Source organism: Lissotriton vulgaris, chromosome 7, assembly GCF_964263255.1.
Source record: "Lissotriton vulgaris chromosome 7, aLisVul1.2, whole genome shotgun sequence".
Taxonomy (NCBI): Eukaryota; Metazoa; Chordata; class Amphibia; order Caudata; family Salamandridae; genus Lissotriton; species Lissotriton vulgaris.
In genome coordinates, this window is record NC_141695.1 from 856,128,206 (window position 1) to 856,155,365 (window position 27,160).

The 27,160-nt window shown below is 44.9% G+C and overlaps 1 protein-coding gene across 6 annotated transcripts in view; it reads right to left on the reverse strand.

Moving 5' to 3' along the window:
• The window catches only part of SGCD (sarcoglycan delta), a 1,117,370-nt gene that overhangs the window by 354,559 nt on the left and 735,651 nt on the right, over window positions 1-27,160 (reverse strand). For all 6 annotated transcript variants that reach the window (XM_086931235.1, XM_086931238.1, XM_086931236.1 and 3 more), the window contains one exon: window positions 7,573-7,674. In XM_086931235.1, the coding sequence (XP_086787361.1) occupies window positions 7,573-7,674 (102 nt within the window). The remainder of the gene's footprint in view (window positions 1-7,572; window positions 7,675-27,160) is intronic.

Consider the following 27,160-nt stretch of genomic DNA (forward strand, 5'->3'; position numbering starts at 1 on the left):
CTTTGCCAGAGTATCTCACCCCTTACTTGGAGTTGTAGAAAGATCATAAGGAAGATCCCACCTATCCATGTGAAACTTAAGACCTTTTTCTTGATTGACTGCTGCACCTTGTAGCCCAAGAATCACAAATGAGATGTGTCTCTTATTTCCAGTTGCCCATAAAGTAAACTCTTCCACAGTCCTACTCTTCCCCCTTCCACCTCCTGCAAAACTCTGGTACCTATCCCCACTGCTTGTGACTTGCGAAAGCCCCCATGTACTGGCCATTGCCTCCAGCTGCTTGCAATTCAAAACCCAGACAAATCCCGCCATCCAACTCCTGAACAGTCCCAATGCATTTATGCTGATTCTGATCTGATAAACACACCCAACCCTACCACCCCACGATGCCCCACTATCTGCAATCAACCTCACCCTCCTCCCTCACTCCACCAGTGCCACTTGCTGCCCATGGGCAACAACTCTTCACAACAACCACCTGTGCCATCAACATCACACTTCTGGCTGCAAATTAAAAAGAAAATCTCAGCTCCCTCTTCCATTTTGGGCCTCTGCGAAAACAAGCAGCAATGGAAGAGGCAGAGACAGAGTCAGGGTAGCAGTACGATAGTCAGTCAGCATTTAGCCAGAGACACACAAGTTAAAAATGCAGCAAACTTGGCTCAGCTTCAGCCCTCTGAGCCCAATGAAGTGAGAAGTATTATCATGATAACAATTGATGTTGTGTATTTCCTATTCTAATTTATTTCTAGGTTTATAAAGTGCACGTATACCTAAAGGACTCATCGAAATCGAAGGAGTGTGCATATTAATCTCCAAACATCCCAGGGCCCGATTTGTATAGACAGGTACAACAAAGAAGTTGTAAACTGCACTCCAACGTTTGCGACACATCTCTGGCCTTTAAAAACGTACCTTTTGCTTTCGGCTGCCTCCAGCGTTACATCGCATTCGCCGCCTCTCCTCTTCCTGCATCCCAACAGCCCTTGGGACCCAGATTCCCATCCAATTCCCGTGTTGCAGAGCAGCACAGGAGTTGGTCTGAGCAAGCAGGAAAGAAACCCAGCTCAGACCAGGGCGTCTGTGGAGTTTCTCCAGCCCGGCTGCTCACTGCAGCTGGGCTGGAGAAAACCTAAGTGCGCAAGTGTGTTTTGGTCGGCCTGAGACGACCAGCCAAAACACATACGAGCACTTAGGGTGTGGAGTGCATTAGCACTCCTCCTCCCCCCACCCCTCCCATGCCTCGGCCCCCCCACTTCTAACACCGCTGTCTAAGACTCGGCCAATGAAAAATAAAACAAAGCAATAGCATTGTTTTATTTTACATTTGCTGGATCTGAGCCAGGCAGTAGGGTGACGCTCCTCCGCCACTGCGGAGGAGCCGCCACTGCTCATTAATAAATAATTTGACTCAAGACAAGGTAACTGATGTGCCTGAGCACCAATCTGGCACCCCTGGGCTTACAAATGAGCTTAGATGATTCCACCTTGCATCCTTTGCATGAAAACATTGTGCACCAGTGTGTTAGTTAGGTAGCAGAATGCCTTCTTGCCACTTTCACCCTCAACTCCTTCATGCCCCTTGCTTCCTTTCCTGAACACCTTGTCACATTACTGCTGTACCTCCCAGCGGGACATACCTCACTGCATCTGTGCCACTGGCACTATCTTGCCTATGCCACTGCTTTTTATTTGTACCTTGCAAAATGACTTGGGTAGCAACAGATCACTGTACATTGTAGAGGTTTTGGGAGACGATGCATGATGATGATGCACATATTTTCAGGTGGTACCTGGTGCAGAACATTTCTTGTCACCCCCCCCCCCCCCCCCCCCACATTGAAATTATTAAAATAAGTTTAAAAAAAAGATAGTTGAGGGGAGGAGCCAAGCGGGCATCCGAAATGGCCGCATAGCCGCTCGGCTCCGTGAGCCCTTTCGCCCAACGCGACTATCCTGCTACATATCCTGACTCATGACGGCATATTTCGATGAAAGAAAGAAACAGAACACTTACCATCTACGTCTGGAGCTCCTCCGTGCCGCCGATCCTGAGAATTGTCCCCGGCCATTCCGCGGCCTGCTCGATGCTGAGACCGGGGTGTTGACTAGGCGGGGCCTCCGGCAACAGAAGCGGCGCCGACGGCCATTGATGGCGGCCGGGAACACGCCTGTGGGGGCCGATGACCTGAAAGACCGCTGCCTGCGGTAACATCCTGAGCCGCTTGACGGGGACCTGTGAGGGGCTGTGTGGTGGTGTGGAATCGGAGGAGGGACTTGCCTTCCGCCCCGCCTTTCCCCAGGCTGTGCCACCCGAATATAGCCAAGGATTGCCCCTGACATTGGCGGGCAGCCTCGGGGCCCTGCGGGGCATTAGCCTTTTGGTGGCTCTCCCTTCTGGACCCTGCCCCACAGTTCGTTTGCCCTGGGGAAACTCCTGCGGTGTCTCCTGCAGTGAGGCCTGGTCCTAGATTGTGGCGCCGAAGGGCGTGACCGCTAGGTCCAAAATGGCGGCTGGTGCCCTTCTTCATGGTTTGCATCCAGGTCGGGAGATTGTTCCAGAGATGGGGCCGGACTACAAGACAGAGCTTATGCCATGGGATGTGTTGGCTGCCCTAATGGATCTGCACGAAAACATTGGCCGCATTGGCTGTGACCTGGGTGCAAGGCTGGATGCTATTGTTGTTTCGTCGTCTATGGAGGCTGCGGTCCTGTCCCAGGATCCGGCTGATGTACTTGCGGCTGTTCCCATGGGGGAGGTCCTGGATCCTCGTGTGCACCTTGGGCCGTTTGAAAATCAGGTCCCCGTGTCCGTGCGGACCGTTTTGACTGCTCGTCTGACTGCATCCTTGAGACACGTACTTTGCTGGTGGTTGGGGAAGGAGCACTGTTCTACTCCTTGGACTGGCCGGGATGTATCGATGAGGTGGCCGAGCTGTTCGTGTCTTCTCTTCTGGACGCAGTTATTTACTACCAGCCTTGTGATGTTCGTGACACCGGAGTTGCTGTTCCCTACTCTTCGCTATCTATTTTTGCGTGAAGTCGTACTATCGCACTGTTTTATGACATTGCCACGTCTGAGCTCCTTCACTCTGCTCGGACCCTTGGACCTCTGTTCCACGTTGGTTCATAAGAGACCTTCCGGTGGGACTACTACAAGACAAGGTCAGGGCTGAAGTGGCCCCCATTCTAATTGTTTCATCGTTGACGAATGAACCAGCAGGTGTTCTTGTTGATATTTCATTGCTCTAGCATTTGGGACTGGTTGTACTTTTTATGGTGTTGATGCCTTTCTGGGACTTCATGGTGTGTGAGATGCTGAGCGGGGCCGGGCGGCGTGATGAGGGCCCTCCTCCTGCCTATTTACTTCTTTTCTGTCCTTTCCTTTTCCCTATTCTTCTATATTTCAGGTACTACTAGGGCGACAGGCACGCGGCTAGGGGGTAGGCCATGGCCTTCTGCGGGTGTGCAGGGTGGGGGGTTGTGGGATGGGTGATAGTTTCGTTTTTGTTTCTATGGCCCTTTAGTCTTTCTTCTCTTTTCATGTCGTCGTCGTCCTTGTCCTTGTGGGGTGTTCGAGGTCGGGGGTGGGGTTTGGGCCCGTTCATGATGGGATCGTGCTTCTACTTCCCCTGTTCTATATGACTTAATTCCTGGTGCCCCCCCGTGTTGCTACTGAATCAAATATCCTGATTTGTCCGCTGCCACGAGACTGGGCGCGACTATACATCTCTTTCTCTTTGTTTGTTTCATTTTGTCTCCTTATTTGGAAAATGAACCTCTCTCATTCTGATTCCATATTATTGTGTCTGCTTCCGAATCATGTGCTGTTGATGTACTATCCTGGACTTCGTATTGCTTTACTTATACCTCTTGAGTGCAATGTTTTGGATTTGACTAGCGGCCGGCCGTGAAGGTTGTAGGCCCATAACTGTGACAATGCTTGCTGCGATTAAGGTTCAATAAAAAAAAAAAAAAAAAAAGAAGATAGTTACCCATATTTTTGCCATTTTGTCACCCCCATCAGTGATGACACCTGGGGTGGCCCGCACCCACCAACCTCCCTTCCTACGCCACTGCGTTTTTCATCTTTTAGTTTCACCATTATAGTACATTTCACAAATTTAGGTACTGAGAAATTAAGAGATTTGCCCAGAAATGCACAAATTGCAGCCGACTGAGCACTTCTCGACCCAGATGTACTAAAACTGGATTAGCAAAATGTTGCAGATGGTGCACAGACTTTTTGTGAATCCAGTCTGATTTTACTAACCAGCCTATGTATTAATAGGTCAGTTCACAAAATGCCAAATTAGAGTGGGTCACAAAACAACCTGCTTAATGAATATTAATTAGGCAAATTGTAAAATTGACTCTTTCCGATCGGCCCCAAAGACAGGGATGATGGCCTGTAAGGGACAGAAGAGCACCATGCCGGTCGTTGTATGTCTAAACTGAACACCATTTTTTTAAGCAGCTTAAAAAGGAAATTGGGCTGCTTTTAAAAGAAAATAGTTTTCAGTTTTGAAAAACTTCCTTGAGAGTTGGCAGTGGTCCCCTGGACTACCGCCTGCTCCCACTGAAGCTGCCACCATGATTCTTAAAAGGAAAGAGGTCGTAAGGGGACTTCCTCCATGTAGCAAATCAGTTGCCAATTCCTTTAAGGAGTCAGTAGCGTTCCAATGGTTTGAGACCAAAATCAAGGTCACAAACCACTGAAACTACAGGGTCCAAATCAATATGGAAGGGATGACCAAAACACACCTCTTCCAAACATCAGTTTGGAAACATTTCTAAACCCATTTAGCATTCGCAACAACTTTCTCAATTCGCTAATTGGATTTAGTAAATTAACCCCTTCGCTGCGGCGGCTATTCCGCAGCAGCTTTAAGGGGGATGCGGGGCCGCGCTCCCGTGCTGGTGATGGAACCGCTCCGTCACTGCCCGCGGGTGAGCTGTGCTTGTGACGGAACGGTTCCGTCACGGCCCCGCCCGCTCTTTAGAACGTCAGTGCAGACTCGGAGTTCGCGCCTCGCAGGCACGGCGAGCGGGCCGTGACGGAACCGTTCCGTCACCAGCCAGCCCACCCGAGGCTCGTGACGGAACGGTTCCGTCACAAGCATGGGAGGGGTTAAAAAAAAAAGTGTTTTAGCAGTAACAGATCTAGTACTCTTTTTGAAAACACAAGTTATCATACAGCTAAGGAACATGTATTGTAGAGACCCATGAGTGATATTCACATAGTCTGATGTATGAAAACCATTATGAAGTAAACAAAGTAAAATCAGACATACTACACCAACGAATAGAAAGAATAGCTGATTCGTAAATTAATAACAGTTATTAACTTACCGTATTACAATCTGTGACATATGTAGAGGGAACTAAAAACAACTCATGAGCATTTCAGTCAATAAGATGCAAAAAGGCAAACATTATGCTTTGTTCCTCTGAACTAAGGAAGTAGAATTTTCATTAGGATGCTGTATGTTTGCTGTCAAGCAGATTTCAATGAGCCCCACAAAAGATTTTATCAGCCGGGATCATCAGTGATGTTGAAGCATTATATAGAAAATGTTGCTAACCTCCCCTAATTAGATTACTTCAACATTAGGGCGCTATGCAGAGAAATTTCAAGTGAGAACATCTATAATATATGGGGTTATCTACACAATAAAGGTAGGTTTCCAAATGCTTGCACAAAAAGAAATAGTATCAAATCCAACCATGTGCAGGTAGAATTGCTTTTGAACATCTAGTAGAACAATTTCTAAAGCTGCAGCAACATAAATTGAACCAATTGCTAAATTAGTTATGTTTTGTGAGTGAAGCCTGTCCCACTGCTGCCTCTACTGCAACGTTTGGGTGCATGAAAGAAGCCTGCCAAGTGCTACCTGTCTTTGTGCGTCACTGAAGCCCGGTGAAAACATTTCTTCACACAAAGCTTTACACTACACAGCATGCTTGTCCACGGTGCAAACAAAATTAGATTATATAATTCCATTCTGCAAGACCTCCACTGACTTTCACTTAAAGCCATCAACAACTTCAACCAGCACTTGAAAATAGGTCTGACCTCGGCAATCCTGCACTGTTTTTTATTGACGTTTTTGGAAAACAAGTTTATAGAAAAAAAATATTCAATAGGCATTAAAAGCTTAAAAGAAATTCAAAAAAATTGTGTAATCTAAGGTGGCATATATGTGTTTGGAAAGATAATTAAAAAGTAAAGCCAGAGCCACCACAAAATTGTAAAAAGCAAGAAATGATAGAAGCAATATCAATTGATATTAGCCAACAAGCTATGGCACTGAAATGGACCACTTTCTAGGTATATGTGCATATGAAAAATACTGTCACACACAGTGAAGCCAGCCAATGGTTGAAGTGTTATAACCCATATATGCTGTGATGGGCAGAAACAAAATGTGACAGGTGCTTGAGCAGAAAAAGGATGGGCGACGAGAGCTCATTCAAAGCCCTGCACCTCTAGTACATGTTAGGATAGAGGTGCATGGCAAGAGATCTATGAATATTTTAATACTAGGATATTTGTGCATGATCTTTGTCGGAAGAGAGGTATGTCATGAGAACTCTATGGATGTCTTAGGGTCTGAGATATTGATGAATGCTGAAGGTCACAATCGAAATTCAATGGGAGAGATTGGTGGATATTTCAAAACATAGAGTCTGCTGCAAGATCCAAAGCTGAATAGAGGAACACCGAGAGAACTAGACATCAAAATATTTAAATAATATTTGGAATGCATTACAAGGGTCATTACATACATTGAACATTGTTTAAGAGTTCAACATACATTTTGTGTAAAATGATATGACTCGGATGTACTTTAAGATTACATTTCACAGCCAAATGCTATTTGCTCCTTATGCTCTGCACCTGATGTCCATATATGGTCCATTTCTAGCTACGGCGCTATGCAAAGAAAACACGTATGGAACATATTCCCATGCACTCATCTACAGGCCCAGTGGACTCTTAGGCTGAATTAATGAAACCTCCAAGAATTAACCAGCTACCCGAAGGGGAAACAAGAGGGACAGGATTCAGTGTCCCTAGGGAGTGGATTCAAGATAACTGAGTCTGATATAGAACATCTCTTCAACCTTGGACTAGAAAAGAAACCGTAGAATAGCCATGTGCTTCTGTCTAGTTAACCTTAAATTTCTGGTTAGACAATCATCAGCTATATGGGTCAGCCGCTGACAGAAATCTGCATGCAAGGCAGGCCACTATGAACGAAAGTCCAGAGTATCCTCGAATCCAGGGAAGTCAAGACTGTGCTATGGAAAAGTAGTTCTGCTTTCTAAGACAACAAGAGACGCTAACCTGGCATTCCAGGTCTCCTGCAGTCGTGTTATGTGCTTGGATGGTTATCCAGCATAAGGCCTGTTACTGAAGTGGGGGTAGCTACCAGGCCTCAAGTCCATCTAGGCCCAGGTGGAGGGACTTCTGAGCTTGCTGCAGTTTTAATAAATTGACCGAGATTCCAACATTGTCTTTGACTTGAATGGCATTTGTGCCCATCACCCTCCCGGTTATAAACTTACAGGTCTGGACCGTATTTCTTTGGCGTAAAGAGGTTTCAAGAATTCTGAGTCTCCTTCCAGCCTCAGTCCCTTCTCCGTGATTCTCAGGTTCCCCATTCCATCCTGGAAAACAAACATCAAAAGACATGCAGTTACTCATCATGTCCCAAAACCCAAGGCTGTTGTAGCAGAAGAGGGCAACAAAGTCAGCCAATCTTGAATGCCAGAGTGAAATCATGAGCCAGAACTTCATCCATTGCTCAGAGACAGACAAAGACAGAGCTGCAGGTATCACGTACAATAGGGGGATCTGCAAATGATACAACTCCCACACAGGCACATGAAAGCACAGAGACCAGCACAAACTGAAGTAAAAAACAAAAAAAAACAGGAGGCCTATTAAAAACGTAATAATGCTGGCAAAAATACCATACACAACATCCCCATCTAACTCTCCCTAGACTGGGAAGACTCTTGTTACATAAGAGCCATCCAATCACAACGCAGGGAAATAACCATAGACCAGACATCATCCAGTTCACTTTTTAAAGAGACCATCCAGCACCAGCCACTCAGGGGGCCCAACAGATTAAAGAAGAGTACCCATCCACTCCACCCAATGGACGTCTCAATACACGAGGACCTCATCAAGCTACTAAACACAAGGAATCATGGCAGCATCCTCCAATGTAACCAGCGAACAGGAATCTGAGGATGAAGAAGTGACACACAATGGGACAGCCATCTTAACACAGGAAAAAATCAAGATGTATGGAGGCCATCAAACCAACTGAACCTAGATAACCCACATTACACAGAATAACCATCCAGTGTCCCTACTTTGGGGAACCACATCTCACAGGTGTTGCATCCCACGTCGATACCCGAGGGCAAACACAAGATAATCAATGCCTAATAGCCAATGAGCCAATGAGGGCTTCAGGAAACAGGAACATCAGTAAACAATATAGTACATCAGCACCTTCCAACTTTATTTTCTTTGGAGAGCTACAGTACACAGGAGGACTAACAACTATTTACAAACTGGAATACCAAAACAAATAGACAAATTGCACTACGGATTTATGAGCTGGGAAATACATGCTTGAAGCCACACTTTAGCGATCAGCCAGACGGTACTGTGCTGTAAGGCTGTGATGTTCTTTCTAGGAAGGTCAAAGCCTCACAGAATGGATAATTCCAGGAAGAATAAAGCGGCTTGACAAGGACTGGGGAAGCAAGCCCTGAAGAAAAAAATCAATGCATCTCATGAACTTCAAAGGCATCTTAGCAGGTGCGGATAATGACTGGCACCAGAGACGAGAGGAGTCAACAGGTAGGAACCACAGCAGTGTACAAGGGGGTGTCTGGTGCACGATACAGATGAAGCATAATGTACATGAAGAAGGAGCAGGGTATGACAGGTAGGAAGTAGAAGGCACAACAGGGAAGAAATAGAAAATATGACAGGGAGGAAGTAGAAGGTAGGACAGGGAGGAAGTAGAAGGTATGACAGGAAGGAAGTAGAAGGTATGACAGGGAGGAAGTAGAAGGTATGACAGGGAGGAAGTAGAAGGTATGAGAGGGAGGAAGTATAAGGTATGACAGGGAGTAAGTAGAAAGTATGACAGAGAGGAAGTAGCAGGTACGACAGGGAAGAAGTAGAAATATGACAGAGAGGAAGTAGAAGGTACGAAAGGGAGGAAGTAGAAGGTATGACAGGGAGTAAATAGAAAGTATGACAGGGAGGAAGTAGCAGGTACGACAGGGATGAAGTGGCACTTATGACAGGGAGGAAGTAGTAAGTATGACAGGGAGAAAGTGGAAGGTACAACTGGAAGGAAGCATAGTATGGGACAGGGAAGAAGCCTGGGGTGGGACACGGAGGAAGTGCAGTGTACTATACAAGTTAAGTGTATTGTGCAACAAGAAGTTAGCCGGGTTTGATATGAAGAAAGCACGGTGTAGGAGAGGGAGAGCACAGGGAATGACTGTGCGTAAGCAAATTGCATGACAGGAACGAAGCACGATGAGAGACAATGAGGAAGCGTCATTTACCAAAAAAAGGAATCACAGTGTACAACAGGAAAGGAGCTCAGGGCTCACAAGTGAGAAAGTAATGTGTGCTAGTAATGATTGTGTACAGAAGGGACGAAGCACATTACACATGGGAGGAAGCACAGCTACAGGGGACAAGAGCGGTTTAACCCTTTTGCTGCGGCGGCTATTCCGCCGCAGCGCTAAGGGGGTAGGGCGGCCGCGTGGCGGTCACGTGCTTGTGACGGAACCGCTCCGTCACGGCTCGCGGGTGAGCTGTGCTTGTGACGGAACGGATCCGTCACGAACGCGCCCGCTCAATGGAACGCGCCGCACAGGCATGAAATCAGCGCCGCGCAGGCGCACCGAGCGGGCCGTGACGGAACCGTTCCGTCACAAGCACAGCTCACCGGAGGCTTGTGACGGAACCGTTCCGTCACAAGCATGCAAGGGGTTAAGAAAGGAAGGAAGCACAGAGGATAATAAGAGGGAAGCAGAGTGGGTGTCGGGGAGGAACCACAGTCTATGATAGGAAAGAAGCAGAACGTAAGTTCAGGAGGAAGCACAGTACCAGAGGAAAGAAGCACGGTGTACATCCGTGATGACGCAGAGTGTAAGTCACAGAGGAGGCACAGTGTACGCCAAGGAGAATAGGGCCTTGGGAGGGGCGGCCGACCAGCGGGAGGCCTGGCCCTCTCGGGTTATTTTGGCCCCGATGAGGGGGGGAAGGGGCAGCCAGCACCTCAGTTGGGCTAGTTGGGCTTTGTGGGCTCCTTTTGGGCTGGTTGGGCTGGTCTTGGGCCATCTTTGGGCTAGTGGCATATTTAGCCGGACATTTTGGGAAACTACCCACCATTTTGGTGGTAGTGACTCAGCAGCTGGCTGTAGGTGTCCTGGGGGGTTTCTGTTTGTCGCCCGCCCGCCCTCCCTTTGTTTTCCTGTTTAATGGGGGGGGGTTACGGGGTTGTAGGATTATGTAGGATGGGGTTTATGAGGTGGTCTTATTGGGACCAGGTGCATCGGGGGTTCTATTGTATGGGGTTTTTGTCGCTGGAGCAGGTGCTGGTGTGTTTTTACTGTAGTCTTTTGTGTTGGCGTGTTTCCTAAAAGTGCAGGGGGGAGTTATGAGGTCTGGATTTGCAGTTGGGTAGATATAAGAAGTTATATAGTTAGGTAGGTAGGAAAGTTGGAAATTGCAAGTTGGTGTTTATAACTGTTGCAGGGGGATCCACTTTTTAGGGGTGGGGGGAGCGGGGTATGTTATGAAGTATATATTTAGTGAGGCTTAGTTTTGTTCGGCACAGGCCAAAGGTATGTATTTGTATGGTGCACCTGTTTCCAATAAAGCGGCCTTTTGTACACCAACAAGCTGGTCTGTGGTGTGTCTGCCCCTCCCCACCCCAGTATGGGCCCAAAGCAGAGCATAAGCCAAGGAGGAGGCACGGTGCACGATAAGAAGGAAACACTGCGGAAACCCAGGAGGAAACAGAGTGGAAGCAGGGAAGAGTCAGAGGGTGCACCAGTGAGGAAACAGTGTGCTAGAAAGAAGCACGTATTAGGAATGGGAGTGCAGTTTATGAAAGGGAGGGGACACAGCAGTGACAAGAGGAAGCACGGTGTACGCCAATGAGAAGCATGGTGCACTACAGAGAAGAAGCACATTTTGTGAATGGGAGTGCAGTTTATGAAAGGGCGGGCACACAGTGTAAGATGTAAAGTACAGTGGAGACCAGTGTAGAAGCCGGATGTAAGTCAGGTAGGAAGCACAGTGTAGGGCGGGACGAAGCACGGCTTCTGATGGGAGGAAACACAGTCTATGCTGCGGAGGAAGCACAGCGAACAATAGGGAAGAAGCGCATTTTTACAAATGGGAGGAAGCGCAGTGAAGGGATGGAAGGAAGCATGGCTTATGAAAGCGAGGGGACGCAGTGAGTGACGCGCAGAAACGCGCTAATGCAAGGGAGGGCGAACAATGAACAACGGAGGATGTAAAAGGACGTAGCAGAGCGTTACTTCGTTTTATTCCATCCCCTGAAAGCTTATCACTTCTGTTGTTCTATTACAATGACGCTCTCCGGGCTCACTTAGAGCATTCTACTGTACACGTGTAACAAGAAGCACCGGGTGCATAGGAACCGACTCCCACACACCTTTATTGTAGTTGCATTTGCATAGCGCTTCATACCTCTCACAAGACACCTAATCGCTTAGACTAAGGGTCCGTTATATCCTGGGTAGTGCTTTATGGGAAGTGTGTTAAGGAGTGTTCAATTGCAGAACAGCCTGTGTGAGAAGCTTTTTGGTATCCTGCGAGCGAGCGAGCAGAGGGGTGCTTTACTCCTGTCTTAGATGGCAGCGCCTATGAGTGTAGTGCTCGAGGACAGAGAGCCCACAGACAGCTTATATTAAAGGGCCCCCAGGTGAATGATGTCACAATACACCTCAAAGCCCAAGCTGACATCAAACAAAGGAATATTCTAGAACTCCTGTTGTTGGCGATTGTTAACGACAAAGGGCTGAATGAAGAGAAATGTGTTTTGTCTCTTGACAGTGATTGGCAGGGTCTCTACAGAACACCCATGGGGGTCAGAGGAGCAGTATAGTATGTGCATGAAAGAGAAAAAGTTAGCAAAGACTGCAACTAATTGGAAAAGAAATCAAAGCGATACACTTCATAATGAAAGAAAGTAGTGAGTGATACATACTGAATAAGGTAAAGCGCGGGAAGCCCCATCATCTGATGCAAGGGAGAGACAACAAAGTCTACTGAGGTGAAGGCATAGGTGTCAGACAGCCGCCTAAGCCTACAAACATTACACAGTGACCTACAGCGGTGCACCACAGACAGCCCCTCTAGATGTCTCCAGGCACGAGACAGCGAGATATGCCAGGCTTTCATCCAGTACAGTTTTGATCACCGTACTGAGACAAAGAGTCTTTTCACAACGCACTCTCATGGTGCATATGAAGAGAATCAGTTGAAACACATTTATGATGCTTGGGTAGGGAGCCAAAGGCATATAATATCTCATGCGCGTACCACATCCCCTCCTCCTTTTACTATGTGAGCAAAACTTCTCCCATAGCACGAAAATATGAAAGAGCCGAAAAATATTTGTTAGGAAAGAAACAAGCTCGCTAATACAGCACACATTGGCTATTTCTCCAACAGGATCTCTTCGGCGGCGACAAATCCAAGGAGGTGTTCAGAGTCTTGAACGAGCTAACTACAGATGACAGAACCCTCCCAGCCCAGACCACCACCCAGGAGGCCTGTGACACCCTGAACTCCTTCTTTCTAGAAAAGATCACAAAAATCAAAAAATCCATCCCTCCTCTTCCCCAGTCACCCCCACCGGATAATTCCTCTAACAACTCCTTGACTTTTACCACCTTTCCTGCTCTAGATCCCACCTCCCTAGCTGAACTAGCCATCCGCGTGAAATCTGGCTCCCCGAACGACTGCTGTCCACCGTCTGTCCTGCAGAGCATGTGTCTTAACTTGCCAGATTGTATCCTACACCTACTTAACAGATCTCTCAGCAGCGGCATCTGTCCTATCTCCTTTAAGGAAGCCATCCTAGTACTCCTTCTAAAAAAAAATGGCGCTGACATTGCGGAGCCGTCGAATTATCGCCCCATTTCCCTCCTCCCATACTTTTCCAAGCTCATGGAGGCCCATGTCACCCGGTGCCTGTCAAATTTCATAGAATCCTCCTGCTATCTTGAGCCGAATCAGGCCGGTTTCAGACCCGCCCACTCCACAGAGGCCGTCATCCTGGCAGTCCTTGACACACTCAGGAGCAACGCGGACGCGGGGATCCCCCAAGCCCTCGTCCTACTGGATTTGTCGGCCGCGTTCGACACGGTGGATCATAACATCCTTCTCTACCGTGTCGAGCAGGCAGGCATCCAGGGCATTGCTCTGGAGTGGGTCAAATCTTTCCTTACGGGAAGAACACAGGCGGTCCGCCTGGGTCCTTACACTGCCAAAAAAACTCCCATGTCCTGTGGAGTCCCCCAGGGCTCCTCCTTCTCCCCGCTCTTATTTAATGTATATCTTCGGCCACTGATCCAGTCCCTTCTGAAATGGGACATTATCACTTACAATTACGCCGACGACCTACAAATCATCTTCTCTCTCAATTCTCCCCAAGCCATTGAAACTTTCCACGGAGCCATGATCCACATCCAACTCTGGATGAACCAGAACCAATTGAAGCTGAACCCTGGTAAAACCGAGCTCCTCCTTCCTGGACTCAGTCACACCTACTGGGGCCCGCAGTTCTGGCCTCCGGAGTTTGGCTCCCCTCCTACTCCAGTTAAAACAGTAAAGAGTCTGGGCGTAATCATCGACGCCAAACTCTCCCTCAAAGCTCAAGTTGGAGCGGTGGTCTCCTCTTGCATGTACCAACTTCGGAGGATTCGCAAAGTTCGTCACCTTCTTCCCCCCGCGGCACTTACCCAAACTGTCATCTCACTTGTACTTTCCCGTCTGGATTTCTCTAACTCCATCTATCATAGTCTTCCACAATTTTTGTTACGACGTCTCCAAGTTGTCCAGAATCAAGCGGCCCGCCTGATCCATGGAACCCCCAGATGGCAATCAGCCAAGCCTTTGCTCATCAGCCTCCACTGGCTTCCAATTGACCAAAGGGCCGCCTTTAAGGTGGCATGCCTCACCTTCAAAGCTCTTCACTGCTCTGGCCCCACGTTCCTTAAATCTCTCATCCGCCCTCACTGCCCAACACGCAACCTCCGTTCAGCCCACTGTGATCTGCTAGTCACCCCTAAAAGCAAAACTAAGATATTCGGCGGTCGCCGCTTTTCTTACCTAGCTCCTGTGCTTTGGAACCTTCTTCCTCTATCAATCAAATCCTCCCCTTCCCTCCTGAACTTTAGAAAACTGTTAAAAACTCATCTTTTCCCCACCCTCAGCTAGAACTTCGCCATCTGTGCTCACCCCTCACTTGCTCTGTCTATCAGCACCAGGAAGCTTCGGTGTCAGTGCGCTTTATAAATTGCACCTAAGATAAGATAAGATCTGTTTCCCAAGAAACAAGCTCAACAGTACAGCACACATTGACTGACTGTTACCCAAGAAACAAGCTCACCAGTACAGCACGCATTGACTATCTGTTATCTAAGAAACAAGCTCACCTTTACAGCAAGCATTGATTATCTGTTCTCCAAGAAACAAGCTCACCAGTACAGCACGCATTGACTGTCTGTTACCCAAGAAACAAGCTCACCAGTACAGCACGCATTGACTATGTGTTCTCCAAGAAACAAGCTAACCAGTACAGCACACATTCACTATCTGTTCCCCAAGAAACAAGCTCACCAGTCCAGCACGCAATGACTATCTGTTATCTAAGAAACAAGCTCACCTGTACAGCAAGCATTGCCTATCTGTTCCCCAAAAACAAGCTCACCAGTACAGCACGCATTGACCGACTGTTACCCAAGAAACAAGCTCACCAATACTGCACGCATTAACCATTTGTTAAAAAAGAAACAAGCTCACCAGTACAGCACGCATTGACTATCTGTTCCCCAAGAAGCAAGCTCATCAGTACAGCATGCATTGACTATCCTTTCCCCAAGATACGAGCTCACCAGTACAGCACACATTGACTATCTGTTATCTAAGAAACACGCTCACCTGTACAGCAAGCATTGACTATCTGTTCCCCAAGAAAGAAGCTCACCAGTACAGCACACATTGACTATCTGTTCCCCAAGAAGCAAGCTCACCGGTACTGCACACATTGACTATCTGTTCCCCAAGAAACAAGCTCACCAGTACAGCACACATTGACTATCTGTTCCCCAAGAAACAAGCTCACCGGTACATCACACATTGACTATCTGTTCCCCAAGAAACAAGCTCACCAGTACAGCACGCATTGACTATCTGTTATCTAAGAAACAAGCTCACCAGTACAGCACGTATTGACTATCTGTTATCCAAAGAAACAAGCTCACCAGTACAGCATGCATTAACTATCTGTTCCCCAAGAAACAAGCTCACCGGTACAGCACACATTGACTATCTGTTCCCCAAGAAACAAGCTCACCAGTGCAGCACGCATTGACTATCTGTTACCAAAGAAACAAGCTCACAACTACAGCACGCATTAACTATCTGTTCCACAAGACATAAGCTCACCAGTACAGCAAGCACTGACTATCTGTTCCCCAAGAAACAAGCTCACCAGTACAGAACCCATTCACTATCAGTTACCAAAGAAACAAGCTCACTAGTACAGCACACATTGACTATCTGTTACCAAAGAAGCAAGCTCACCAGTACAGCAGGTTTTGACTATCAGTTACCAAAGAAACAAGCTCACCAGTACAACATGCATTGACTATCTGTTCCCCAGGAAGCAAGCTCACCAGTACATCATGCATTGACTATCTGTTCCCAAAGAAGCAAGCTCATCACTACTGCACAGATTAACTATCTGTTCCCCAAGAAGCAAGCTCAACAGTACAGCACACATTGACTATCTGTTCCCAAAGAAACAAGCTCACCAGTACAGCACGCTTTGACTATCTGTTACCAAAGACACAAGCTCACCAGTACAGCAGGCATTGACTAGCTGTTCCCCAAGACACACGCTCACCAGTACAGCAGACACTCCCTATTGGTCCCTCAAGAAACAAACTTACCAGTACAGAAGACACTATTGGTCCCTCAAGAAACAAGCTTACCAGCACAGCAGACACTCACTATCGGTCCCTCAAGAAACAAGCATACCAGTACAGCAGACACTATCGGTCTCTCAAGAAACAAGCTTACCAGTACAGCAGACCTCAAGAAACAAGCTTACCAGTACAACAGACACTCACTATCGGTCCCTCAAGAAACAAGCTTACCAGTACAGCAGACACTCACTATCAGTCTCTCAAGAAACAAGCTTACCAGTACAGCAGACACTATGGTCCCTCAAGAAAGAAGCTTACCAGTACAGCAGACACTCACTATCGGTCTCTCAAGAAACAAGCTTACCAGTACAGCAGACACTATGGGTCCCTCAAGAAACAAGCTTACCAGTACAGCAGACACTCACTATCGGTCTCTCAAGAAACAAGCTTACCAGTACAGCAGACACTCACTATCAGTCTCTCAAGAAACAAGCTTACCAGTACAGCAGACACTATCGGTCTCTCAAGAAACAAGCTTACCAGTACAGCAGACCTCAAGAAACAAGCTTACCAGTACAACAGACACTCACTATCGGTCCCTCAAGAAACAAGCTTACCAGTACAGCAGACACTCACTATCAGTCTTTCAAGAAACAAGCTTACCAGTACAGCAGACACTATGGTCCCTCAAGAAACAAGCTTACCAGTACAGCAGACACTCACTATCGGTCTCTCAAGAAACAAGCTTACCAGTACAGCAGACACTATGGGTCCCTCAAGAAACAAGCTTACCAGTACAGCAGACACTCACTATCGGTCTCTCAAGAAACAAGCTTACCAGTACAGCAGACACTCACTATCAGTCTCTCAAGAAACAAGCTTACCAGTACAGCAGACACTATCGGTCTCTCAAGAAACAAGCTTACCAGTACAGCAGACCTCAAGAAACAAGCTTACCAGTACAACAGACACTCACTATCGGTCCCTCAAGAAACAAGCTTACCAGTACAGCAGACACTCACTATCAGTCTCTCAAGAAACAAGCTTACCAGTACAGCAGACACTATGGTCCCTCAAGAAACAAGCTTACCAGTACAGCAGACACTCACTATCGGTCTCTCAAGAAACAAGCTTACCAGTACAGCAGACACTATGGGTCCCTCAAGAAACAAGCTTACCAGTACAGCAGACACTCACTATCGGTCTCTCAAGAAACAAGCTTACCAGTACAGCAGACACTATGGGTCCCTCAAGAAACAAGCTTACCAGTACAGCAGACCTCAAGAAACAAGCTTACCAGTACAACAGACACTCACTATCGGTCCCTCAAGAAACAAGCTTACCAGTACAGCAGACACTCACTATCGGTCCCTCAAGAAACAAGCTTACCAGTACAGCAGACACTCACTATTGGTCCCTCAAGAAACAAGCTTACCAGTACAGCAGACACTCACTATCGGTCCCTCAAGAAACAAGCTTACCAGTACAGCAGACACTCACTATCGGTCCCTCAAGAAACAAGCTTACCAGTACAGCAGACACTATGGGTCCCTCAAGAAACAAGCTTACCAGTACAGCAGACACTCACTATCGGTCTCTCAAGAAACAAGCTTACCAGTACAGCAGGCACTCACTATAGGTCTCTCAAGAAACATGCTTACCATTACAGCAGACACTCACAATAGGTCTCTCAAGAAACAACCTTACCAGTACAGCAGACACTCACAATAGGTCTCTCAAGAAACAAGCTTACCAGTACAGCAGACACTCACAATAGGTCTCTCAAGAAACAAGCTTACCAGTACAGCAGACACTCACTATCGGTCTCTCAAGAAACAAGCTTACCAGTACAGCAGACACTATGGTCCCTCAAGAAACAAGCTTACCAGTACAGCAGACACTCACAATAGGTCTCTCAAGAAACAAGCTTACCAGTACAGCAGACACTCACTATCGGTCTCTCAAGAAACAAGCTTACCAGTACAGCAGACACTATGGTCCCTCAAGAAACAAGCTTACCAGTACAGCAGACACTCACAATAGGTCTCTCAAGAAACAACCTTACCAGTACAGCAGACACTCACAATAGGTCTCTCAAGAAACAAGCTTACCAGTACAGCAGACACTCACTATCGGTCTCTCAAGAAACAAGCTTACCAGTACAGCAGGCACTCACAATAGGTCTCTCAAGAAACAACCTTACCAGTACAGCAGACACTCACAATAGGTCTCTCAAGAAACAAGCTTACCAGTACAGCAGACACTCACTATCGGTCTCTCAAGAAACAAGCTTACCAGTACAGCAGGCACTGACTATCATTTCCCAAAGAAACACGCTTAAAATGTACAGCAAAGCATCAGCAGAACATGTTGCTTTAACTCACTGTGTGCTACACAAATAAATCTTCTGCTTAGCTTAGTTTACCTTGCACTCGATTACAGAAGGTAACTGCTCTGATTAGTTTACCCTGAACCATCCTACAAAGAATCCAGTTACTTTATTAACATAACGTGAATTTGCAAAGCGCACATTCACCCTTAGGTATCTTGGGGCTGAATAACAGATGGTTATTGTTTCCCAACTCATTTTGTCGACCTGAGATGGATGAAAGGCTGAGTGGACTCGCCAGGATTTGAACCTGTGACCATGAGGTTGAACACAGGCCCCTGCAGTGAACGCATTAGTCCATTGAGCCAACAGACCCGGAGATTATTATTGTGGTAGATTACTACGCCCTACATCTCATAAAGCACACATTGGAAGAATCAATATTGGATCACATCAGATCATCCTCTTGATCTGTACTCTGATTACTTTGCCAGTTTTGGATTCAAGGAAACGACACTGACTACTTGAACATGAGCTACGTTACAGAAAGAGTTAGCTCGGAATATCTTATCGTCTGTTACGTCTCAGAAGGCTATTACATCATTACTTTTACCCTGAATTTCGTCATACTCGGATTACTTAACCCTGTACAAAATTACAGAAATGCTCCACACGCAGCTGGAGCCCCACACACATAAATTACCAGTCAGAGATAAAACTGGCAAGGAGAACGTCACAGACTGTGCAGGCTCATTTAGGGGTAATGCATGAAGAAGTAATTATGTTACCCCCTCCCCCGCCTCCCCCCCCCCCCCACACACACACTAATAAAGTATGCAACCACTTTTCTTCAGGCGTTTCTGCATGTATTTTGTCAGTGGTTGTTTTCAAAGTCCTGTGCTTGGGAACACGATTCCCCATCACTGATGCAGTATTCAGCACTGAATGTGTTTGGGGAGACACAATTTGGGATAATCGGGTTCATGCCGCTTCTTGTCATAAAACAACATTACTCTCGATTACACAGTTGGGAAAAAAGATCGCCCTGCAATTTTACAAGATGTCCTTCTTCCCTTCTATCCAAATTACACATCTCACTTTCTATAAATCTTTTTCAGCACTAGAGGAATCACGTTTGTTTGTGTCTCATTTGCAGACAATTGCCCCAATAAGGTTTGTGTTTTTTTTTATTATACAAAGTTATATATATTTTCCAAAACAAAAACAACTGTTTTAAGTAAACACTGTTAAGGCCTGCACGTCAGGCTTTAGCTGGTCCTTGAAGTTTTTGGGGGAATGCAACACCACTCTGCCTTAGCTCTCTGGTACGCTGTGGAGGTTGTGCCCCATAGTGTTGAGAGACTTACCTTGACTTTTGGATTGGACGTTTCTCGATCTTGCCTTCCTTCATGCTCTAGCAAAGAACTCAGGGTCCAAAGCAGTTCACCGCGTTACCACGCTCAGGCGCTACAGGTAAGGGCCAGGGTGATATCACCTCTAATCATAAGACCACACTTGCTTGGAGTGTGATGGTAAGGTACACACAGATTTTTTCCTGTTTAGGTGCTTTAGCTGGAACGAGCATGAAAACAATAATTTGATCGCCACTCTCATTTTATTGATTCTTATTGGTCAGCACATGCAGTTTCACTTTCGAATTGTGTGTTTGTCCCTTCCTTTAAGCACGGACCAAGTACTGCATCCTGACAGTGGCTAGTGTCCTTCCACTGGTCGCATATGCTCGGAGGTCGTTTTTTCCCCTTTAAACTGTAGCACTCCATAAGAGTGGATATGTTTGCTGGCTGTCTCCCCTCCTACCCTTGTCCCGCTATGCATCATTCCTTGCTCGTCGCCCACCCATGTTGATAGCTTGTCATTGTTTGCCCAAAGCCTCTCCACTGTCTTGCGTTGTTGTCTATCCCATTACCTCCTGGGGCTGCTTGCCCCGATTCTTTGCCCCTCCTATTTTCTTGCCTCATCGTTGTCATTTGCCCCGTTCCCCTCCCCCACATTGTTGATCCCCTGCCCTCTCCCCATCACAGTTTGCCCAGTTCCTCCACCCTTTCCCTTCATTGTTTCTTACTCTGTATCCTCACCCCCTTCCCCTGTGTTTGTTTGTCTCATCCTCCTGACCTACTGACACTCTCCCACTATGCTTGCTGGCCTCTTTCCCTCCAGTCAAAAAAGAAGCACTATGACACGGCCAGTTGGACTTTTTTCCTATGCATTATTTATTTATTTATTTATTTAAAGAGTTTTATATAGCGCTGGCGGATCTATGACATAATATCGACAGACAGAATTTCTACATACAAAAATATCGACACAAAAATATTGGAGTTATATCTTCATAAAGGTAAGTACAAAAATATCGGAAAAAAAATATCGTAGTACAAAAATATCGAAATTAAATATATCGTTTTTTTAAATGTATTAATAATGTAAAAATAATTTAAAAATACATATAATTTTACAAATATTAAATGAAAACATTAAAACATATGTAAACAATAATAACTAATACATATACATTTAAAATAAATTAAAAAGTCTACATATAAATTAATATATATACTTACTCCACATATTGCAACAGTAGGAAAAGCGTTCAATAGCGTAGGGGTTTAAATTACTATTCCCACTCCAGAGGGTGCAACAGTAGGGAAAGCGTTGGATAGCGTAGGGGTAAAAATTACTATTCCCACTCCAGAGGGTGCAACAGTAGGGAAAGCGTTGGATAGCGTAGGGTTTTAAATTACTATTCCCACTCCAGAGGGTGCAATAGTAGGGAAAGCGTTGGATAGCGTAGGGGTAAAAATTACTATTCCCACTCCAGAGGGTGCAACAGTAGGGAAAGCGTTGGATAGCGTAAGGGTAAAAATTACTATTCCTACTCCAGAGGGTGCAACAGTAGGAAAAGCGTTGGATAGCGTAGGGGTTTAAATTACTGTTCGCACTCCAGAGGGTGCAACAGTAGGGAAAGCGTTGGATAGCGTAGTGGTAAAAATTACTATTCCCACTCCAGAGGGTGCAACAGTAGGGAAAATGTTGGATAGCGTAGGGGTAAAAAATACTATTCCCACTCCAGAGGGTGCAACAGTAGGGAAAGCGTTGGATAGTGTAGGGGTAAAAATTACTATTTCCACTCCAGAGGGTGCAACAGGAGGGAAAGCATTGGATAGCATAGGGGTAAAAATTACTATTCCTACTCCAGAGGGTGCAACAGTAGGGAAAGCGCTGGATATGGTAGGGGTAGAAATTACTATTCCCACTCCAGAGAGTACAACAGTAGGGAAAGCGTTGGATAGCGTAGGGGTTTAAATTACTATTCCCACTCCAGAGGGTGCAACAGTAGGGAAAGCATTGGATAGCATGGGGGTAAAAATTACTTCACACACTACTCCCCCTTTAACACACAACACAGTACACATACAAAAAAACACAATTAATATAAATATCAATTAATCAATTAATAACAATTAATATTATTAAATTGATGTAATTATAAATGAACTAATTAACACATTAATTACCAATTAATTAACAATAAATACCAATAAATAAATACAATCTCTTTAATTAATTACATTTAATGATATCACACCCTATTACCCTATAAACACACAACCCACTACACATAAATAAATCATATCATTTAATCACTTAATAATTATTAATTACCAATTAATTATTAATTAACAATAACAAAAAATTAAATATATTAGCACATCAACTCTAATTAATTTAATTAAATAATTAATATTATTTAATTACTAATTAATCATTAATTAAAAATAACAAAAAATTAAATATATTAGCACATTAACTCTAGTTATTGTAATTAACTAATTAATATTAATTAATTACCAATTAATTATTAATTACCAATAACAAAAAATTCAATATATTAGCAAACTTACTCTAATTAATGTAATTAACTAATTAATATTATTTAATTACCAATTAATTATTAATTATAACAATAACAAAAAATTAAATATATTAGCACATTAACTCTAATTAATTTAATTAACTAATTAATATTAATTAATTACAAATTAATTATTAATTAGAAATATTTAAAAAATATATTAATTAATTAATTATTATTAAATTACTTCCCACCCTATTCCCCTATAAACCCACAACCCGCTCTGATACTAAAACGCAAAATGTAAACAAAATTACTAATTTTCAAACATACATTTAATAACATATTTAACAAACATATAAACAACATAACACTAAACATCATTTCGATATTAGTAAATTTCGATATTAGTAACATATATACCATAAAAACGATATCCTGTCTGTCGATATTTTGCACATCGATATTCTATACCATCGAAATTAAAACATCGATATTATTGTATATCAATATTTAAATTTCAATATTTTGTCTCCCTACCAGCGCTGGCTAGACCCGGAGGTATCAGATGCGCTTTACATGAGAATCAACAATGTAACAAAAAAAGTTCAACAATTACACAATAAATCCCCAAAAAATAGGCAATACAGTTAGGAGAGGAGAGAAAGGAGAGAGAAAAGTAGAAAGGGAGGATAAGGGAAGAGACAATACGAAGAGACGAAAAGAAGTCTGTTGGCATTTTGTACAGAAGCACAGCTGCTGTGCAGCATGGCTGAAAGTAAACATAAAAAAGCACTATGACGCGGCCAGTATTAACCATGCAATACCACTTGATTTTTGTTACTTTCAGCCGTGCTGCACGCAGTTGAGCTGCTTTAGCAGTTGAGCTGCTGCACAAAACGGCTAAAAAACATTTACAAATCCAATAGATCTCGCATAGGCAAAACCTACTAGATTTGCCAATGCTTGTACCAGTATCTTGTCAAACTCATACAAAGCACTCCCCAGCTATAATTCCACCAGACGGTTTTACCTTATTCTGAATCTAGATGACGTATTAAGAAAAGGAGAAAGAACTCAGAAATTACTGTGAGTTCCTGCGGCACAATTTTTTGTTGTTGTTTTTATTTTTTTAACAATGACAGCACTTCTAGCAGGCCCTCTGTTAATTTGTATTCTCATTGAGCTCATTCATCAAGTGGAGAGCGAACACGAAGAAATGCCATCATATGGACCTTATGCCTTCTGACGACGTAGAGATTGTTTCTCTTTCGCAGACAGAACATTAAGAGAAGATCTCAGAGGTAGTCGCTTCTGCTTCAGGGTCTTCGGCTGCTCTGCCTCTAAAAGACCAATGTTTTCTGGATCCCGAAAGACCATTATCTGATCTTGACCCAATGGACGAAAATGATAATCATGGCCCTATGTCAAAGGGATAGTTTGTTCAAGAGGCTCAACTGATTGCTGTCCTGAAGCATATTTGTAAACTGACGAGGTATCAGCAAACCTTAACTAGGAGTCGCTGATGATTGTTAAGCTCAATGTGAGTCTGCAGCAGTTGTTCTTCAAGAAATTGTCTCTCTCCTTACCAAGAATGCATCTGTGTCAGTACACCAGATAGAGGAGTCTGGAGATTTATGCCATCCTCTTACTGACTCCCGAGCCAGACCCAGACGGAAGCTTCATATCTATTCTGGATGTGAAAGATATTAATCAGTATGTAAAACACATCTACTTCTGGATGGTTTTGCGACAGGTTGCGGTTCCCTTATTAGCTTCAGGAGATTTTCTCGTGACTCTGGAATTGAAGAATACTTACTTTCATATTCCCATGTACCAAGAAAGTCAGCGATGACTCAGATTTATGGTGGGATCTCCCAACTTTCGCATCAAGTTCCATCCTTTCGGTTGCGTTGGCACCTTGAGTCTGTAGGTACTCAAATTTTCACTTACCTCGATGAGTGGATAATTCCTACCCACTCTTTTATGAAGGCAGAATTTAACACTGAGGGGGTGTGCTTTTGACCAGAGGACATGGGGCTCCCACTGAACAAGGAGAACTCTCACCTAATTCCAGCACAGGCTCGTCAGTTCATTGGGGACGTCTTGAAAACCAATCAGGGCTATGTCGTTCTTGTGGAGCAGGATACTTTCAAACTCAGCTCTAGAATTTGCTATGTCTTGCATCAACCTTCCATTTACTTTGGTCCCATGGGCTACCGTTAAGACTGATGTTTATGACTGGTCCAAAAACAATAGCTCACATACTGGTCCTTCCACCGTGGCTATCTGGCAGTTCTAAACTGCCCAATAGGTCAGTCCAACACTGGAGAAAGCTTCAGTAATCCAGATAGCCTTCTATTGACCATCTCACCCCTTGTTTGCTAAAACTTCTTCAGATGGCAATAAATCTTCTGTTCCACCTGACAGTATGTTCGCCTCTCCTGTAACTCACCAACCTCTCCACTTTTATTTTTTTTTATTTTTTTTTATTTGATGAGATTTGATAAAGCGCGAACAAATGCCCTTGGGCGTCTCGGCGCTGCAACTTCTGCATCATATTCTCAACTACAAATGTATGATCTGAGACATTACTGGTTAAACAGCCAGGCTTTTAGATGTTTACGGAAGGACCAGAGTGAGGTGCTGGTCCGGATTGACTGAGGTAGGGTGTTCCACAGCTTTGGAGCCGAAACCAGGAACCGACGGTCTCCCCAGGAGACAGTCCTGGTACGGGGCACCACTAAGTCGTTAAGGGTAGGGGATCGCAATCCCCTGGGGGGACGGTAAGGAATCAGCTGATCTTTGAGGAACTGAGGTCCCTGATTGTGCAATGCCTTGTATACAATGCAAAGAGTTTTAAACTTGACCCTACTTCTGATAGGAAGCCAATGAAGTCTTCTGATGGTATCTCTGGCAGACTTGTGTTTGGGAATTCCGGCAAGTAATCTTGCTGCCGCATTTTGTATTGTTTGCATTTTGTTAAATACTCTAATCTGGGCATCAGCAAAAAGACCATTACAATAGTCCAGGGTGGACAACACTAGAGAGCTTACCAGAGTTTTCCTGGCACTTTCAGGAAGGAAGGGGATGATTTTCCTTATTAAGCGCAGTTTGTGAAAGGCAGAAGATGCTACTTGGTTGGCATGGGCAACGAAGTTGAGCTGGTTGTCAAAAACAACTCCCAAGTTCCTTACCTTAGAGATGGGATTAGGCAGGGTTCCGAGAGACGCAGGCCACCAAGTGGGGGACCAGCTAGGTGTAAGTTGTCCAAAAATGACAACCTCCGTCTTATCGGAATTGAGTTTTAGACAATTGGAGGCCATCCAGTCTCCAATTGCCAACATACAATTTTTGAAACCATCGGCCATCTTTTGTCCATTATTTTTAATGGACAAGACTAACTGTGTATCGTCTGCATATGAGGCAAGGTTCATCCCGTATGCTCTGATGATATTGGCTAGGTCCGACACATAGATATTAAAAAGTGTTGGACTCAGGGATGAGCCTTATGGGACCCCACATGGCAGTGACAGATTAGTCGATTGAAAAGAGCCCAAAGTGACTGCTTGAGTTCTGCCTGACAGAAAGGAGGCCAGTAGATCTTTAGCTACTTGTTGAATGCCCATTTTTTCGACACGGTCGACCAAGATCAGATGGTCGACCGTGTCGAAAGCCGCAGATAAATCAAGCAGTACCAATACTGCAGTTCCTCCTTGATCTCGGATGACCCTGATCTCATCCGCCGCTTTGATCAGGGCGGTTTCGGTGTCATGGAACTTACGAAACCCAAATTGGGTATCGTCCAGTAAGTGGTGTTCCTCGATGAACTCAGACAGCTGTGAGTTCATCACGTTTTCTACTACCTTTGCCAGGAAAGGAAGACTAGCTATCGGTCGGTAGTTTTTGAGGTCATCCTTATCAAGATGTGGCTTTTTTAGAAGAGGTTTGAGGAGGTTTTTTTTCAGGATTTCCGGATAGATCCCAGATCTGAACATGCCGTTACAGATTTGAGTAATGGCAGGTAGCAAAATATCCATAACTGGAAGAAGAGTTTTGACGGGGCAAGGATCTAGAGCAGAACCAGTTTTAATCGAGGAGATAATGTGCCCTATTTGATCCTCTGTGATATCTTTAAATTGCGTGAATAAAGAGACAGACGATGTAGAATAAGTGGTTGTTGAGGAGTTATTGGTAAAGGCAGCGAAAGTGGTATAGATATCATTAACCTTAGTGAAGAAAAAGGTTCCCAATGCATCACAGAAAGATTGAGAGGGAGAAGGAGTAAGGTCGGGGGAATATCTAGCTAAGTACTTAGTGGTTTCGTAGAGTTGTTTAGTTGAGTTCTTGGCTTGCTCTATCCGTTCGCTAAAGTACTTCCTTTTGGCATCGGCAATCATGACTTTATATTTGGCCAACATTACCTTATAACGAGTTTTACTTTCAGCGTTATACGACTTCCGCCAATGCCTTTCCCTATTCCTGCAAAGTTGTTTCTGGACCCTGAGATCCTCAGTAAACCAGGGGGCAGAGGGGGTCGATCTGTTTCTTGTTACGTGTTTGAGGGGTACAAGAGAGTTAGTGGCAAGACCCAGCCAGTCCTGAAATTGCTTAGTAGCAATGTTGGGATCAGAGGATAATATGGGCTTAGAGCTGGTGAGACAGGTTTTTAAAGTAGCATTGTCTATATCTTTCCAAGCCTTAAAAGGTTCATGATT